Source organism: Buceros rhinoceros, unplaced genomic scaffold (assembly GCF_000710305.1).
Source record: "Buceros rhinoceros silvestris isolate BGI_N320 unplaced genomic scaffold, ASM71030v1 scaffold6678, whole genome shotgun sequence".
NCBI lineage: Eukaryota > Metazoa > Chordata > Aves > Bucerotiformes > Bucerotidae > Buceros > Buceros rhinoceros.
Genome location: NW_010427363.1, coordinates 6,242 through 23,057, shown reverse-complemented (window position 1 = coordinate 23,057; position 16,816 = coordinate 6,242). Strand labels below are relative to the sequence as shown.

General features: G+C 36.4%; 1 protein-coding gene across 4 annotated transcripts in view; it reads left to right on the top strand.

The window, feature by feature from the left end:
* The window catches only part of MON2 (MON2 homolog (S. cerevisiae)), a 64,181-nt gene that overhangs the window by 45,922 nt on the left and 1,443 nt on the right, over positions 1-16,816 (top strand). For 2 of the 4 annotated variants that reach the window (XM_010141853.1, XM_010141852.1), the window contains exons 29-33: positions 4,251-4,311; positions 5,591-5,714; positions 6,498-6,705; positions 7,535-7,617; positions 9,477-10,841. In XM_010141853.1, coding sequence (XP_010140155.1) covers positions 4,251-4,311; positions 5,591-5,714; positions 6,498-6,705; positions 7,535-7,617; positions 9,477-9,640 — 640 coding nt within the window. In that variant the 3' untranslated portion in view covers positions 9,641-10,841. Of the gene's footprint in view, positions 1-4,250; positions 4,312-5,590; positions 5,715-6,497; positions 6,706-7,534; positions 7,618-9,476; positions 10,916-16,816 lie in introns of those variants that run through there. The other 2 variants (XM_010141850.1, XM_010141851.1) reach the window with 2 other exon arrangements.

The window sequence follows — 16,816 nt, the reverse complement described above, 5'->3', positions numbered from 1 at the left end:
ATTCCTGGGATGGTTCTAAATATGAAACATCTGCATCTCTGTGAAAACTTGCTGATGTCTCATTGCAGTCAGTCCTCCTAGCAACACTGCAGAACTGATTTGGCTAGTTTTCTCCTTTAGCTTTATTCTTGAAAATATCCCAGTGCATATTGTCTCTTTTTTTTGGGGTACTCTCTCCAAGTTTCTACCTGGCTGAGGATACAGTAGAAAGATAAAACTCTTTCTACTTATGTTGTAAATTTTTAATCAACATATTAAACATTTTTCCAGTCTAACTCATAATTCTTTTAGTCACTGTGGTCCTAGAAATTGCACACGTAGGTAGCCTAATATTGCTTCCACCAATGAAAGTGAGTTGACATTGGTTAGGCAAGAGGTCATCGTGGTTAGAATCCTTAAATTAAAGGTCTGTGAATCTGTGCTTGAAATAGTGAACCTCCTCTGCATGGTCTTGCCTCTGGCTTTTGGACAGAAATAGGATTTCAAGCCAGCTATGGAGCTGAGTGAGATACTCATTGATGTTTAAAAAGTACGAAGCACAGCAGAAATGGTATTTGCAGCTTTGTACATCAAGAAATTTCAAATATAGTCAAAAGAGCCCAGGTAAATACTGTCTCAGAGAATTAACAACTTCCAAGCAGTAAGTTTCAGTGCCTTTTTTTTTTTAAGCAAGCTACAGCTGAGGAGGTCAATAACCTTGATTTTTGTTGTAAATCAAAATGACATTTAAAAATTAATACATTTCACGTAACTTAATTTACACAAAATTGTCTTCTAGTAAGAGGCTGGTGTTTTTATTATTTCATATCCTTCTTCTTTCCCAGAGGCTTTCATGGAAGCATATCAAGCCATTATATAAAATAAAATTCCACAAATGTGTGTGTATATATAATTTACTAGAGCAGAAGTCTGTGGTTACATGAGGGAATTGAATCAATACTCTCCAAAACGATGCTTCAGAGCACAGTGCTGCTGCGCACAGCAGGGCTCTGGATGGCTGTTAGCTCTTTGTTGTTAGGCTCTAAAGCCCTCCCTAGACAGGGGGCAGTGGCTGGGAGCTCTGTACCTGCGAAAGCCTGCACATAGCAACAGTCTGCATCGCTCTGCCTCTCCTCTTCCCTGGCTCTTGACCCTTCCAGTACAGTTTGGCTGTATTGCATCAGACCAGCAAAGCTTTTGGCCCCTGGATAGGTGTTTCATATAGAAACCTTACGAAGTTCTGTTTACTTGGGAATCATTTGCTACGCGAACAAGTATGTAGCATAATCTGTAGTATATATGGCAGGTCAGGTAAGGATGACTGGACAGAAAGGTCTTACCACCTCTGTAAAGCAAACCTCAGCTCAAAGTCAGTCAGTCATACATTAGGGAATGAAAGCTTTCCACGTATTTAAAAATTATGTGCATTTGTTTGCACCATTATAGTTTACATTGCTATTCAGAGGTTTTGCACAGTTAAATTCTTTGTGTTACACAAGGTACTCACTGAGCAGCTACTTAATATTTTATTCTTTGTTTTCAACATATAACTCCAAACTTCCTTACTGCCTAACACACAAACGAGTCATAAATACAGTATTTCATATTTTCTTCTTCATATGTTCTTTTTTCTAGTCATACATTTAACACTTGAGTGTTTCACAGACAGCGGTGAAGTTATCTACATAAAATCCATTTGAGGAAGGGAGATACGTTTATTTTTCAAGCAGGAATACTGGAGATAATGTCATAATTGTTAAAACCAAAAATTAGACTGAACTTGTGGTGTCTCATGCTAAGCACCCAGAAGATGGAGGGGAAAAAGCCTGTCTTGGAAAAATTATTTGAATTAGATATAGAAGCCTCCAAAGTTTTTAAACCTTTCATTAAAATTGGCAATGGGATGGAGAAGACAGGCCCAGACAAATACCCTTATGAGGATGAGGACAAGGCTGGCATGGGTCCACAATCATATATTTGGCAGCTGTCCTGCCAGTGAGCATGTGCTTAGCTCTGAACAAACCACCACATGTCTGTTGTTTCCTGAGGAGGGACATGGGGTGGGGGAAAAGCTGGGGGCTGGGGAGGGAGTTTGGAAATAAGCCCAAGGATGCCAGTCTGCTTTTCACTACAATACTGCACCGATTCCTCTGCTTACAGAACAGCTTGGTTCTTTGTTCAGTCCAGAGCTCTGTTTTGCTTGCATCTGCCTATTCTGCCATAAATTAGGCAGGGAATGTTGTGGCAGATTGACCCTATGATTTTCCTTCCTCCTCAGCAGTGACCATCCTGTGTACTTAATCAGATGGTGTCTCTGGAGGAAAAAAAAAGAGCATCATCTAATTTAAGCTGCATTGTAACACATGAGCATAAGCAATAGCAGCAAGCTGAAGTACGACAGGCAATCTTAATTGCAATATTTCTAACCATTCCTTTCAAGTGATCAAATTTCCAAGCTGTTCCTCAGCTTGAAGATGTTTATATATTATTTTAAAAAGAGGAAAAGTAAAATTATGGGAAAAGGAGAGAATTTAATACACTAAATTATATTGACTTCTTACATCACCTAGTCTCTGATTTTTGTTGTTAATGCTACTGGTTATTCCATTAATTCTAGTAACATGTTACCTTCAGTGCAAGTCAGATGCTATGGAGCAACTGAACCCACAATCCGGTGGGTTTTACAGCTGTCTCTACATTTCAGAGAGACATAGGCATGGGGATTTTGACTTCTGCTCTATGTCAGAAAAACAAGCACAACGTAACTAGGTTAGAAAAGGCACATATCTAGACCCGTCCGCTGTTCTGTTGGATTAGTGGGATGCCTAAGGAAGAGTGCAACCACATAGTGATATTGTCGTTACATGCTCTTCAGCCTCCCAATCTACATAGCTCAGAAAGCTCTTGTACCACAGGTTCTCATTGTCTCATAGTCTATTTTTCTTCTAATAATTTTGCTAACTGTGTGTTGAATCTGTGTATGTTTTAGCAGGCAATCTTACGATCATGGGGTTATAAGCAAGAAATTTCAGAGTTTATCTGGTGTGTGAAGTGCACCTTTGATTTTTAGTTCACACCCCCCCCAAAGTGCAGTTGAAGCAGATCAGTGAAACAGGCCATGATGAGGCCCAGTCACCTGAAGAGTGCTCACTTTAGGTGTTTTATTTCAGAGTAGCTCTAGGCTGGCTTCCTGTCACATAAGCATATACGAGAGCTTGGAGTACCTTTTTTTTTTGTTTAGTTTCATTGAAAATTAATCCAGTTCTATACACTCTAAGACCAGACGTGAACCAAGGTTTATGAACAGGGATGTCAAAAGTTAACCTGAATAGCCCATGTCTGATCCTAATGAAAACACTGAAGTAGGCATGTCAGCTGAAGTAGGTGATTGTTGTCCGAGTAGGAGGCCTTTCTGTCCTTCTGAGGAGCTTGGCCCAGTAACTCAGCAGAAGCATTGTCCAGCAAAGGAAAGGAATTTTAATTCACTGTAAGTACAAGGAAGGACTTGATCAATAAGTGAGATAAAACTTTACCAGAGAAAACTGCATGACTGATGGTTGGCATAAAATTTTCAATCAAATGATACAGGATCTTGGAAACTATTGGATAATTTTCATGATTAAACCACTTCTGGGTACTTCATCTGTAAATAAATTTTATATACAATAGCAAAACTGTAGAAAGTCCTCAATTTCTTCAAAATTATTGTTTGTAAAATGGATTTGTCTCTTCATAAAAATGAAAACAAATACATCATCTTAGTTATGAAGGAAAAAGACCAAGTAATGTCCCATTAATGAAAAGTGTTTCATTAATGCAGAAGAAAATGTAAAATTAAAATTAATTTTTTTACAGTTGTACTGCTTAAAATCAAACCTCTCATCTTCAATAGTGAGAAAAAAAGAAAATGTAATAAACTGTGATCCCTGATGATACCATTACAGTCTCATCTAAACAGATATTGTGACTTTTGCACATATAACACAAAAGAGGTTACTTTGAGATGCATATGGAAAGTAGTGTTGATGATGTGAGTCCTTAATCAGATCCAGCAGTTGTAATTCTTCGATTTTAGTGTTTTACTACTTTTTTTACTTTGAAATATTTATCATCGTTATTCATAAGATTTTATTCTAAAAATTTAATCATTACCATATAATATATGTTAATATACTTGATGCATGTAAAAACCTAAGTTTCAGAAAATGCATTAATTTTATCTCCTTACACACTGTGAATTTAAAAGTATAACGTAGTATGTTTATTTTTAGTACACCTCCTGATAATCTCTCAATCCAAGAATTTCAGAAGAATGAGAGTATTGATGTGGAGGTAAGGAGACTTTACCTTGTAATGTTCAGCAGTGTATTTGTTACTGACATTCATAGATTGTATTTGGTTCTGAAATAATTTTTTTTTAAAATGTGCCCATGCATTATTTTTTCTGTGATAATTGTTTACCTTTTTGAAAACAAGACAGGAAATTAATAGCCTCAGAGTTCTGCAAAAATAGGAATTGTGGCATGCCAAAACCCATTACTTGTCCACTCGAGTTCAAAACAGCATAGAGTGGCTAGACCAGAACATGCTTCTGCCTCTAACCCATTATCTGATTCTTACTTACTGTGTTATTGCCAAGCAATTACACAGGTAGTTGCAAACCGTGGGAGAAGCTGACAATTAAACCTGAAGTGAGTGCTTTCTATGTTGGGGGGTGAGAAGGGACGTTCAGTCAGCAGTGACATTGTTGCCCTCCAGATGTGCTCTCAATACTGAAAAACTTGTGCATAAATGAAGAAATTTTGTCTTGTTTGTGCAGTACAGAGACTGCTGTAGTTGTAAAACGATCATGTTTGGTTGGATAAGGCCAAATAAAATTAAGATGATACTCGGAATGTAGAGGGACTTGCCCCCTTTTACTCCAGGACAAATTGATGTGGCAGACCAGGGATTAGGGGTACAAAAGAAAAGCAGTTGCAAGGAAGACATGGCAATATATCTGTGGATTTGATTGCCTGTCATCTTACCAGAGAGTGACACAAAGATTTCTGGATGAAAAGCAGGAGTGATTCTGTCTGCAGTGAGCAGAACTCTGAGGTCTAATGCATTAATTTATGGACACCTAAACCCACTTTGTTCCTGAATGGGAGCATCAAGACCAAGGATAGAAAGCATTTCAGCTAATGTGCATTGCCTTAAGCTCGTTCAGATAATTAACTTGCTTGTTCCGCTTTGCAGATGTCACATTTGAAGCATGTGATATGTGTTAATGCCATAGTGAGGATATTGGGTGGGGGGAGAGGGAGACCTAATGCTAGGTCTTCTCTTTTCAAAACCATAAATTCAATTTGAAGAATATACTTGAAATGCCAGTGGAAATCTGCTTCAGAAATTGACAAAAGTGAAATAATAAACTCTCCCCCTGCCCCCCAATGTTAAGTGCAAGACCATAATTTTTGAACATACCTGTAAGTTTTAAAAGCTAGCATGGGAAGATTTGGTCAAGTTTCATTATACTTGTCTCTTTTGTTTAATGTTTCTGTCTTCTTCATTCTAGAATTACAACTTTAATATTCAGAAAACCAATATATTTGTATTTCATTTGTTTTAGGTGGTGCAGCTTATCAGCACAGAGATACTGCCATATGCTAATTTTATTCCTAAGGAATTTGTGGGTCAAATAATGACTATGCTAAATAAAGGCTCAATACATTCTCAGTCATCCTCCTTTACAGGTATAATACCTGAATGACAAAAGATACAGTGTTTATGTCTACTAGAAAGTAATGAAAATATTGAGAGTACTTACTCTGATGGAGACTAGAAGTTCCGTGTCATGTATTCAGTATAGATTATTTGATATCCAGCTTGTATTTCTAAACCATATTGCATTTCATGGAAGTGGATTAGCATTCCTTGCAGTTTTTTAAAAAGAGTTCCCTACTCGGTCAGTATCTTATAGAATATTGTATTACTTTGTATTTATACTTTCTACATTGTTTTGCATTGTCAGCTGAAATAGTTCCAATAATAATTTCAGACAATTTGAAGGCAGACATAATATCCTATTCTTAAAAACTAAATGACCTTAGTGTAACTGTATGGGTGCAGTATCCTGTAAGAAAAAACATGGATAGTTTTTTGGGAAAGATTAAAAAAATGGACATAAGCCATTACAGAGAAAAATATTTGGATTGTACGGTACCAAATATTAGTACTTATGGTGTAGAATGGTGTAGTATGGGTTGCTGTCTCTTTTTTAAATTGACTTCATATATTTTATTTTTAAAGCAATGTCAAGTAAGTGACACCTTACTGAATCTGTTATGTGTTTTATGTTTTTGCATCCATTGTGATTGTGGCATAGTTGCCTTTTCTTAGAAGGTAGTCTTAGGAACACTGATAAGAACACTAGAGGCACAGTAATCTTTTTGCAAAATATAATAAACCTGATTGAAATGCAACATTTAGTGTATTGGCATGCATGCTGCACAGTTACATACGTTTTCCTTTGACAGAAGCCGAAATAGATATTCGAATGAGAGAGGAGTTTTCTAAGGTGTGTTTTGAAACACTGCTCCAGTTTTCCTTCAGTAATAAAGTCACAACTCCTCAGGAAGGCTACATCTCTAGAATGGCACTTTCTGTGCTCTTGAAAAGGTCACAGGACGTATTGCATCGCTACATAGAAGATGAGAGATTGAGTGGCAAATGTCCTCTTCCACGGTATGTACCTTGTCTTTAGGAAATTAAAGGTTTTACCAGTACTTTATGAGAAGAAGGTTGCATTCAAAGTATCACTCAGTCATTTAAAAAAATATTGTGTGTGTATGTGGGTGAAATTTAAAGCCAGGGAAATGTTTGTGGGGAAGACATTTCCAAGAAGATGTGGATACCAATTTTTTGTTCAAAAAAGGTTTAAATACTAATGGTCATATTCAGTGCTGTTGCATAGACAATAGGAATGTGACTTAGTAACTAACATTTTCAGTTCCTGAAATGTATTTCTGATACTTGTAACATAGTATTTTTGAAATCTGATTTCCCTTTATTCCCAGGAGCACGGGGTGTAGTTCCTAGCTTGAGATGTGGAGAGTATCCTCGAAAATAAGATTAAAGTATCAAACCAGCAACACTGTGAATCATTACTGAAGTAATTGTTCTCGAGACAGAAAAATTGACCAAAGTAACAGGAAATTCTTTAAAACAGGAACTTATTTAAATAGATGTCACTCAACTTTTGAAGGAATGATGAAATTTATTATTTCCATGTTACAGTTCATGATGTACATGAGTATTTTCAGATTGAGATGTGTATGCTGCTACAGTTTCCAGTATTAGATTTAAAGCTATCCTAGCTGAGACAACAGCAATGATGGTGAGAAAGTTAAATTATAACCTTAATTTCTAAACATCCTTTTTTGGGTAGGCTCCATTGCTGTTGCTTCCATTACATGGGTTTTTTTTTTTTATGTTGTGTAAGATTCAAAGAAAACTTATATTTTCAAGCCAAAAACGGGTTGTTGACTGTTGGTATTTTTTTTTCCTTTTATAGGCAACAAGTTACAGAAATCATATTTGTTTTAAAAGCTGTCAGTACCCTCATAGATTCACTTAAAAAAACTCAGCCTGAAAATGGTAAGTTATTGTTAAACAACACAGTTCTGAACAAGATAACATTGTATCCTCCACCAAGATATATTTGTTCTTTCCTCTAGTAGTTTTCACACAAATTTAAAACAAAAGTGTAATCTGTAAGATTCAGTGTTTTGTAATTCTGTGAATATGTAGGTGGCAGGTACACTGAAAAAAATCCCTGCAAAGTTCTTCCAGTAAACCTAAACGTATAAGGTCCTAAGATATGTTTAATAAAATAGAAAACTTCAATTTGTGATGTTTTTTATTAGATAGAGCTTGGTGTCTTCAAAAACCAACCAACAAAAAACCTTCCATGAAATGTTAATAGAATTCTTAAATGCATGTAGTCTTGCTAGATCCTGTTTCTTCTCATGATACCTTTATAGGTTGCCATGGATCGTGTTCACGTAAGTGCACTCTGCAGTTAAAGGGCTGTGCAAGTTAAGCACATGGGCAGGCTGTTAGACACTTAAAACTTGTGGTCTTGCTTTCCCTCCCTTTCTGCTCTGTACGTCCAGCCCCCCATATTGAGAAAGATGTCTTAGCTCATTGATGCCCAAGTAAATAGTTGTCAGATGTGTTTAAAGGGCTGAATTAAATAGAAGACTTCAATTTCACTTATAATCATGTGTTCTGTTCCTTCTGTAAGCTGCACCTACTGTATGCATAGAGAGTTCCCACCAAAAACCCTAGTCAGGAGTCTTAGTTAAACCAGCTATATTGGACTCTGCAACTCTGACAGAATTGCGTATACAACACTTCCCTCCCCCTTCATGCTTTTGATATTATGAGGAAAAGAAAAAAACCTTTTCAGTCCTAAAACTAACCAACCAGCCAGCCTTTCCAGAAAAACACAGGCAGGTGGGTTTCCTGAAAGAGGCAATGCCTCACTCGCAGCATCACTGAGCAGCCAGATTTATGATAAGGTGGTTTCCAAGGCTGATGGCAAAAGGCTGAGGGCAGAATTATGCCAGGATACATCAAGCCTTTTGGCGAGCCCTGAAGGCAGCTGAAATGCTACTCTTTCTCTTAGAGGGGTAGAGTAGTCAGCTCAGCTGGACTGTTCCCCATATCCCTCTTCCTGCAATGAGAGAAATTCTTCACCTGATCCATATACGGCAGTGATTGCCAAACCTCCTGCGTACTTTCTTATGAGGAGAACCACTGGACAAATTAGAGAACCACTTTAGTCCCACTTCTTCTAGCCTTTAATAATTTTATTTCTTTAAGAATGTTGCTAACATTGTCTGAAACCAGAGGTTTGTTCTCTTTTGAAAACAGAGATAAGAAAGGAAGTGATGTAATAAATAAGCTTCATGCTGCAATATTTAATTTCACTTGTTGGATGGAAAAAACTTCACTGTGGATATTTTTGTGTACTAGTCTAGTGTTTCTCCCTCTGCTTTCTATAGCTCTTGTAATCTGGAATGATTTGAAATTAATAGAAGGCCTCATTGCTGACAAGTTTCCAAAAGTGAAATGTTCATCCAATTCAGTTTTCTGTCAATAGCTGAGAAAAGGAGGCACAACATATGTGTTATGGATTTAATAGAAGTACTATCTTAAATTTGTCAGTTCTTCATCCAGAAAACACAGTGAATGACTCATATGTAGAAATGCAGGTGTGTAGCTCCATATTATGGATACCCCATCTGGCTTCCAGCTGCTGCTGCTGCAAAAGAGTCTGGCTTTTCTGCAAAAATCCTACCTGAGAGCCCTGTCCAGATGTTGTAGCATCTATAAGTACCTTGGTTTAGGCACCTGAATGTGCCCTTATTTGTACGGGTATTGAAAAAAAAATCTAATGTAAAAATCTGGTCAGTAGTAAGAGATTCAGACTGTTCTGTTTTTGATTGCAGTTGATGCTAACACATGGGCACAAGTGATCGCCTTGTACCCGACTTTGGTAGAATGTATCACCTGCTCATCCTCGGAAGTGTGCTCTGCTCTGAAAGAGGCGCTGGTTCCCTTTAAGGACTTCATGCATCCACCAGCATCCAAGGTACAGAATGGAGAGTCTTGACCCCATAAAACTTTTTTTTTTTAAATTATTCTTAAGGAAAAAAAGGTATCCAAAAATGTTTGTTCACGGGTGAAGTTTCTCTGAGGAAATCTCTTGTGACTAGTACTTTGGCAACCAAGTGCTGACTGCCTTTTAACTGTACTAACAAGAGCTCAGTCGTTCATGAACATAGGCTATATCTCAAAGGTTCCAGAGTGAGTAGCAGTGCAAACTTTTAATAAATTTAACTGAATGGTTGGAATCATTTATAATCTAATGTACTTGCTACAGTATCTTGAAGTGGTGATTGAAAAGTGGGCTTATGTACAGCTTGTTGTGTATGTGTTAATGATGTAATTAAAAATATTTCAATTCAGTCAGATTTATTAGGCTGGTGTTTTGCACCCTTTTTTTGAAGTACGAATTGTACTAAAATTTTATGCAAGATGGTACTGTAACATTCCATATATCTGTAACCAGCCTTTGTAAACAAAGGGAACTGATAAACTTGTGTGTATAATAAATGGTACAGTTCTGTATAAAATAGTTGCATTTATTATTCAAATTCTTTTAAAAATATTGATAACGTTAAATGCTTGAAAATGTATTTATTATAAGTTGTATGCTTGCATTTTTACTTACGGTTTGCCTTCTAAATTGCCAGATATGCTCATTCATATCTGACCATGTTGTTAGTTTTTGCTTAATTGAATGTATCTTCTCTGTGGCCATTGGACATCCAACAAAGGGTCATACGATAAGAGATTGCAGCACGCAGTCGTAGTCTGCTGATCTCAATTGTCAAAATATTGACCTGAAGTAAGTCTGAATATGCATAAATCCACTGTAGCACTTCAACACTACCATACCTCACTGCATAATATATTTGTTTCAAGATGTTTGTTCTACTCAACTCTATCCATTTTTGTAGTTGCAGCCTTGCTTTAAGAAAAAATACGTATTTGAGGGTTGTTACCCTTTTTTGACCTTCTTGGCAGGTACCACAGTCTTTGCATCATGTCCCAAGAAAGGTGATTTCAAATATCTGAAGTACTTGGCTGTAATATTTTGTTCAATAATTTTAAGTGCTTTGTTTTGTAATGTCCTTTCAACACAAACAAATTGTTCTAATTTTTAATTATAAACTGTGTCTGATATAAAACCATGAGAAGTGTATTTTTGAAGATAGTTAATCATTTAGACGTGCAGTAAAATTTGTCATTAAGTACACGTGAATTTGTTTCACGTAATACACAATCAAAGCAAAACACTTTAAATAGCATTGTTTTTTAAAGTTTGTGACTTAGCACTTGAACTCTAATTATGATTTCAGTGTTTTTACCTGTATTCACACATTTTTAACTTGTGATGTGAAAGCACAAAGGCCAAATGTTTAAAAAAAAAAAAAAGGACAGGTGCCTTTCTATGGATTTCAGATTTTCAGAGCTTACCTTTAAGTTTTTGTTCCTTAAAGTCTTTTGTAGATATTAATGGAGATTATCATGCATAAGAAATGATATTAAATGTTTGTTTTACACTTCCCTGGCTAAAGGGATGTTGATTGGTATGTATGAATAGATGTAAAAGTTGTAGAAGCTTCAAGCCGAAGGTGCGATTAACTAGTCAAAGTTAGAAATACCCTGTGTGAATAATGATTGCTACACAAGCACGGCTTTGAAGAGCTTGCTCCTGTAAGGCTCCAGTTTATGGTCCTTTTTAAAAGCTTTCTATTTCAAAGTACGGTAAATATTACAGAGGCTTCAAGACTTTGCATATTTCTCTGTGACCAAAGTTGAATGGAGCTTAATGGTTAAGCGTGGATAGTTTTTAGAGAATACACAGTTTATACTGAGGAAACAAATGCTTCTCATTAATAGAATTTATGTCAAAATAGCTTCTTTGGAGGAGCAGATCCATAATACTGCAGAACTGGGTCCCACATAGAAGTAACAACATTATCCGTACTCCAAAAGTGAAAACCTGGCAATTGCTCTCTTAATTAGTAGAAGATAAGTCAAGGTCTGTGAAGTCATTAAAGAACAAAAGTGTAGGACAGGAAAGAAGGGTATTAATTTGGTTTAGAATATATTATCTTAACAAGAATTTCCGGGACCAAACTGTTGGGTGAGTTTGTTTCTAATTAGTTTCTAATTGGTTTTTCAGTGATAATACAGATGCGTTTTGTCCAGAGAAGCAAATCGTCAGCTTTACCTGTTTTTTAAAAAGGGGGTGTATAAGTCTTTCCTGGTTCTAGAGCTTAGACTACTTTACCACCTATGGACATTAATCTTCAAAAGGTTTTGAAATAAACTAGCAATGAGCTGACTTTTCTTCCTTTCGTCTTAATTACAAAATGATTAATACCTGTGCTATTTGAGGCATGTTTTAGACGTGCAAGCTGAGGGCGACCATATTCAAACCACTTTTTAGTACTTTGTCTGTGAGTAAGAATTATTCCCTTTACTGTGCCTTCTTGTCCAGCACTCAAATATTTCTTCCAACTTGAAGTATTGGTTTCTTTTTCCTATTTGTACTTCTTACGAAATATTCTTAGGGCTTCTTTGATGCAGACAGCAGTTTGGGATATTTAAATTTCTACATGTTTCTAGCACATGTTTCTACATGTTTCTTGTTCCTGAAGAAATTTAATTTAATTGAACATTACCTACTGACTAGACCCATGTCAACGTTCTGTTCAAGTCTGTAGAGTTACTTTGTCATGAGAGGTAAAACAGACAATTTCAGGATGGGAGTCTACACTGTGGCACTGAAATCAGCTAGAAAAGAGGTACAGCTGGCTCTCTGGAGATTTGTCAGCTAGAAGTTAGAAGATAAGCATTAATTGTTTATTGAATACAACCACAATCTTCATCTTTTTTCTTCTTTCCCCAACTTTACAGGAGACATGGATTGGGAATCCAAAGAGAAAATGTGAGGGTCTTACAGATTATGAGAAGGTTCATATCAAGATTTTAGATTACTTGGGGAAAACTTGTATGTCTCAGTGCCGTGACCATTGCCTTAATGTACACAAGAGTTACACGGTAACTCTGATTAAGAAAAAGGAATGGATGCCTCAAGCTGGAAACTTCTTATAAAATGTCTTATTCTTAGAAGCAACCTACAGTAGTTATTTGCTTATCATCAGTGATGCTTTTCTAACAACATCCATTTAGTTCCCTTGTATGTGTGCCTACTTCCCCACCTTTTTATTGGTGAACTGCGAAATGTTACTGGTCATAAAGCCACCTGAAATACACGTTGACTGTTAGCTATTTACAAGAACAAGTAGGAATGTGTCTGTGAAATTCAATAGTTTGTTACCACATTCTGCAGGTGGTCGGTAGGTTGGGTTTTTTGTTTCACCCAGGTTGAGTTGTTTCTTTTTGCCACAGGTCAAACCTTCTTATAGCTGGCTTGAGCTCTTAAGGCAAGATATCTTTAGTAAGGTTAATGTCTTTTTTTTCTTCAGCACGTGGCAAACACAAGTATTAGTAATCAATGTTTTCTATAGAAATTCATTTGGAAGTTCAAGGTACTATAAGTTCAGGAGGTAAAAAAAGCATGTTTTTTTCCTCATCTGTTCCTATCCGGCTCAGTTCTGTGTTTTTACTAGTTGTTCACCTCAAATTTGCAGCTTGTTACTCATTTCCTGTGAGGGCACGTGTCTTCTAAAATCTTCAGCTTGAATCCTCCTGAATAAGGTGAGGCTCCACAAGTGAAAGAAGGAATTGCTGTGCACAGCAGCGTGGTGAGCAGTGCGCATTCTTGCCTATATGTGCCTATAAGGCTGTTATAAGAGTGGAGTGTGTCAGAAAGTGTCAGATGAGGCAGCTAGGGTGCAGGTTTTGTTTAAACTGGGATCCAGTCTAGTGCACAGACACGGCCTATATCTGTACATGTACACGATTTAATTTCCATTAGCAAAATATTAATTGATAAAATATTCGTCTTCCTTAAAAGCAAATTTTTAAAAAGTAGTTAATTGAACTTTTGCATAGGAGAAGAGATTTTCCTCTGAAAACATTGCCTCATAATGGCTTCCAGTAACTTGTGCTTTAAAAGTGTGGTAATTTTAATGTAGTTTACGGTGTCTTCAGAGTTATCTTAGTTCGTGTTTTATTGTATTCAGTGAAGGTTCTACTCTTTCACTTCCCAAGGTGGGGTGGGGAGTGAGGGTAGAAATTACCAACACTGTCTCAAAAGACTCCGGTCTTACCAGGAATTTCCGCAGTTGTATAGCTTCAGACTCAAGTAACTTATATTCATAATTCTTGGAAGTTAATTCCAGATAATGTGATAACAATGCAAGGGTGTTCCAGCTGTGTCCTTAATACAGCAGTGAGTTCTGCCGTCATCCTATTTTCTTTTCCTGTTTGGTTGGGTTTTGTTTTTTAGTTCATGATAATCCAAGAAAAAAATGGGAATAATTTCATATTGGAGTTGAGACAAAAGCATTCTTCTATAGTACCTTTATATGCCACTGTACTCACAACATTCTTCTTTCAGTGTTTTTGAAGTTTTACTTGTTCTGACAAAAGAATGCAGATCTACATATATAGTTCATTTTATATGCCCTGGAACTCATAAAATTTGAGACCTTGCTTATTGTAAGAAAATGTGAATAGCAACTCTAGAGAGGGTTCTTCTGTTTTCCTTTTCACCCTAAAGAAGTTGTAACATGCATTGTAAAATACTGTTTAGCCGTGTTCTTAATGTTATCCATCTAGATGTAGCTATAAGGGAAGATGTACAGAAATTCTAGTTTGTTTTTCTTGAAAATTTACTTTTGGAAATTTACTATATGTGGAATAAATTATATAGGAATAAATCAAGTTAAAGTTTACAGTTTATAAAGTCATCTTCTACAATCATGTGGAATAAAAAGTAAATTCATAATTGCTATTTTGTTTGGACATTGGACATTTTCATCACCATGAAAGTGATGAGGTCCATAAAATCACACTTTGGTTTATGCGAGCAGTTAAGGCTCCTGTAGCAGTTATTTACCCGGTATGACTGGATATCTTGTGGAAGACTAAACATTTGTTGGGGAAGCAGAGTGAATAGTTACTGGTTGACATCTGTGTCAGCAATGAAAAAAAAAAAGCCCAGGTGAATCTTGAACATCTGTTGAAAAGGGTATGTGCTGTTCCTTTGGACTCTGAGACCATTTCCAGTTGTTCCAAATGTAGCACTAAAAAATTCTTTTCGTGAGGTGTCTTCATTTTACTGTTCAGATTGGGAGGGCTTCCGGAGCAAGGACTTCATGTAAGCGAGAGTTCATCGTAACCAAATGGTTGCTGGATTCTCCTTGATTTTTTCTTTTTTTTTTTTTTTTTTTTTTTTTTTTTTTTTGAGCTCAACTTAGAGACACTTTTTTTTAAGAGAGAAAGCAGTCAGTTACTGCTGAGTCACAAATGTGGCTTTAGCTCTACAGAACAGTCCTGCGATGAGCTTTTACCACTAAGCAGCAATCTGCTAATTAATCTCCTTTCTCTCTCTCCAAACTGGTTACTGACTGTTTTAAGATGGGAATCTCCATGGACATTTGTCTGATCTGTTTAAGTGACTTTAACTGTAAGCACTTACTAACAATTATCTCTTATAATTCTGCGATCTGATCCAGAACTTGAAGAAACTGCTTATTGAGGAATTACCAGATACACCAGTGTTCTTTCCTTCTCCCTGGATTTTCCACTTCTATTTTCTGACAATACTTTTCTGTGTGTGCTTTTCTTCAGCTGTAGGTTTTGGGGCAGGGACTGTTTCTCTAGACAGTATTTTGTGTATCAGGGCAAGTACAAGTCCAATAAAAATGACTGTAACAGTCTATGTAGATCATAGGTTTAACTTGGGGAGTAAATACTCTTCAGGGTTCACAAGTTTGTTTCAATTATAAATGTGTGTTTTGCAATACCAATATAACCATATTACAGTTGTGGTTAGTACCACACTGGAACATGTATGGGACAAGGCTGCTCCTGCCTTGTGAAGAAATACAGGAGAACTTAAAAATTCCTTTGCTTCTTACAGCCTTTAACTTTCATTTAGTTGAAAATACAGAGATAATGATGATAGCAGGGACATACAAGGAAAGAATCTCTTTAGGTTTTTAATTACACAGATGTCTCTCACCCCAAATGGTGAAATTGTATAAAAAGCAGGAAGAGGAAGCTGGTGATAGATTAGTACAGAAATATGACAGGTGAAGCTTTAAAGTCAGCTAAGCAAATCATATGAATCTTCAAATTGAATCAGAACTGGTTGGTGGAAAAGTGGCTTTTTATTCTTAGAAAATGAATGGGCAGTATGTTACAGAAGACAGTCTAGAAGGGGCATACAGAAAATAAAATACTATTTTCTCTTTCTGTCCTTTGAAGTCATTTAAGAATTATTATAGTTATCTCTCTTTGTAGCAAACTTTTTTGAAAGCATTTATTTTTTTCATTCCAGTGGGGTCTTTTCATTAGTATCTAATGTTCATTAGATACATTTGATTAAGAAATCAGCTGTTACTGTTCAGTGTTACCAATATAAAAAACCAATTTTTGAAGCAGCCTTGTGACAGAGAGTGCAAGTATTGGTTGTAAATAGATATCGTTGTTCTTTGAGAGAAGAATAATTAGAAATACTTCACTAGAAGCTGTTTTATTAAAAATTTAGCTTAAAAAAATTGAAGTAGTAACGTAACTGGAATTAAAGGATGAGAACCTCAGGGATCCAAATTTGGGCTAATCTAATGCAATACTCAGAATTTCCAGGCTCTGTCCAAGATAACAGCTCTACTCTTGCAAAGGAACCTGAAAACCCCACACTAAAACTTTTGAATATATGAGAATGGCTTTCTAAAAAAAGCGTATTTGCAATAGGAACTATTGCTAGCAGAAATGCCCCGGGTTTCCAGGGATGCAGAAATTTCAGAAAATAAAATACACCATGTGTAATTTCTGTCCATCTATTCTGATCTTTCAGTCTGTCATTGCTCTCCATGTCACTTTTCCAGAGGGAAGGGAGGTCTCACAAGACGTTGTGTACATGTGCATAGTATGTGTCTAGTGTTGTGAAGGAATCATCCATGAAAATGTGGCTTGTGTGCTACCAGTGAGTTTTCTTCTTCCTTGAGCTTAGTGAACTGAGATTGCAGAGCTTTAGAAATTTTCAGGAATGCATTCCAGTTTTATCGATAACCTATTC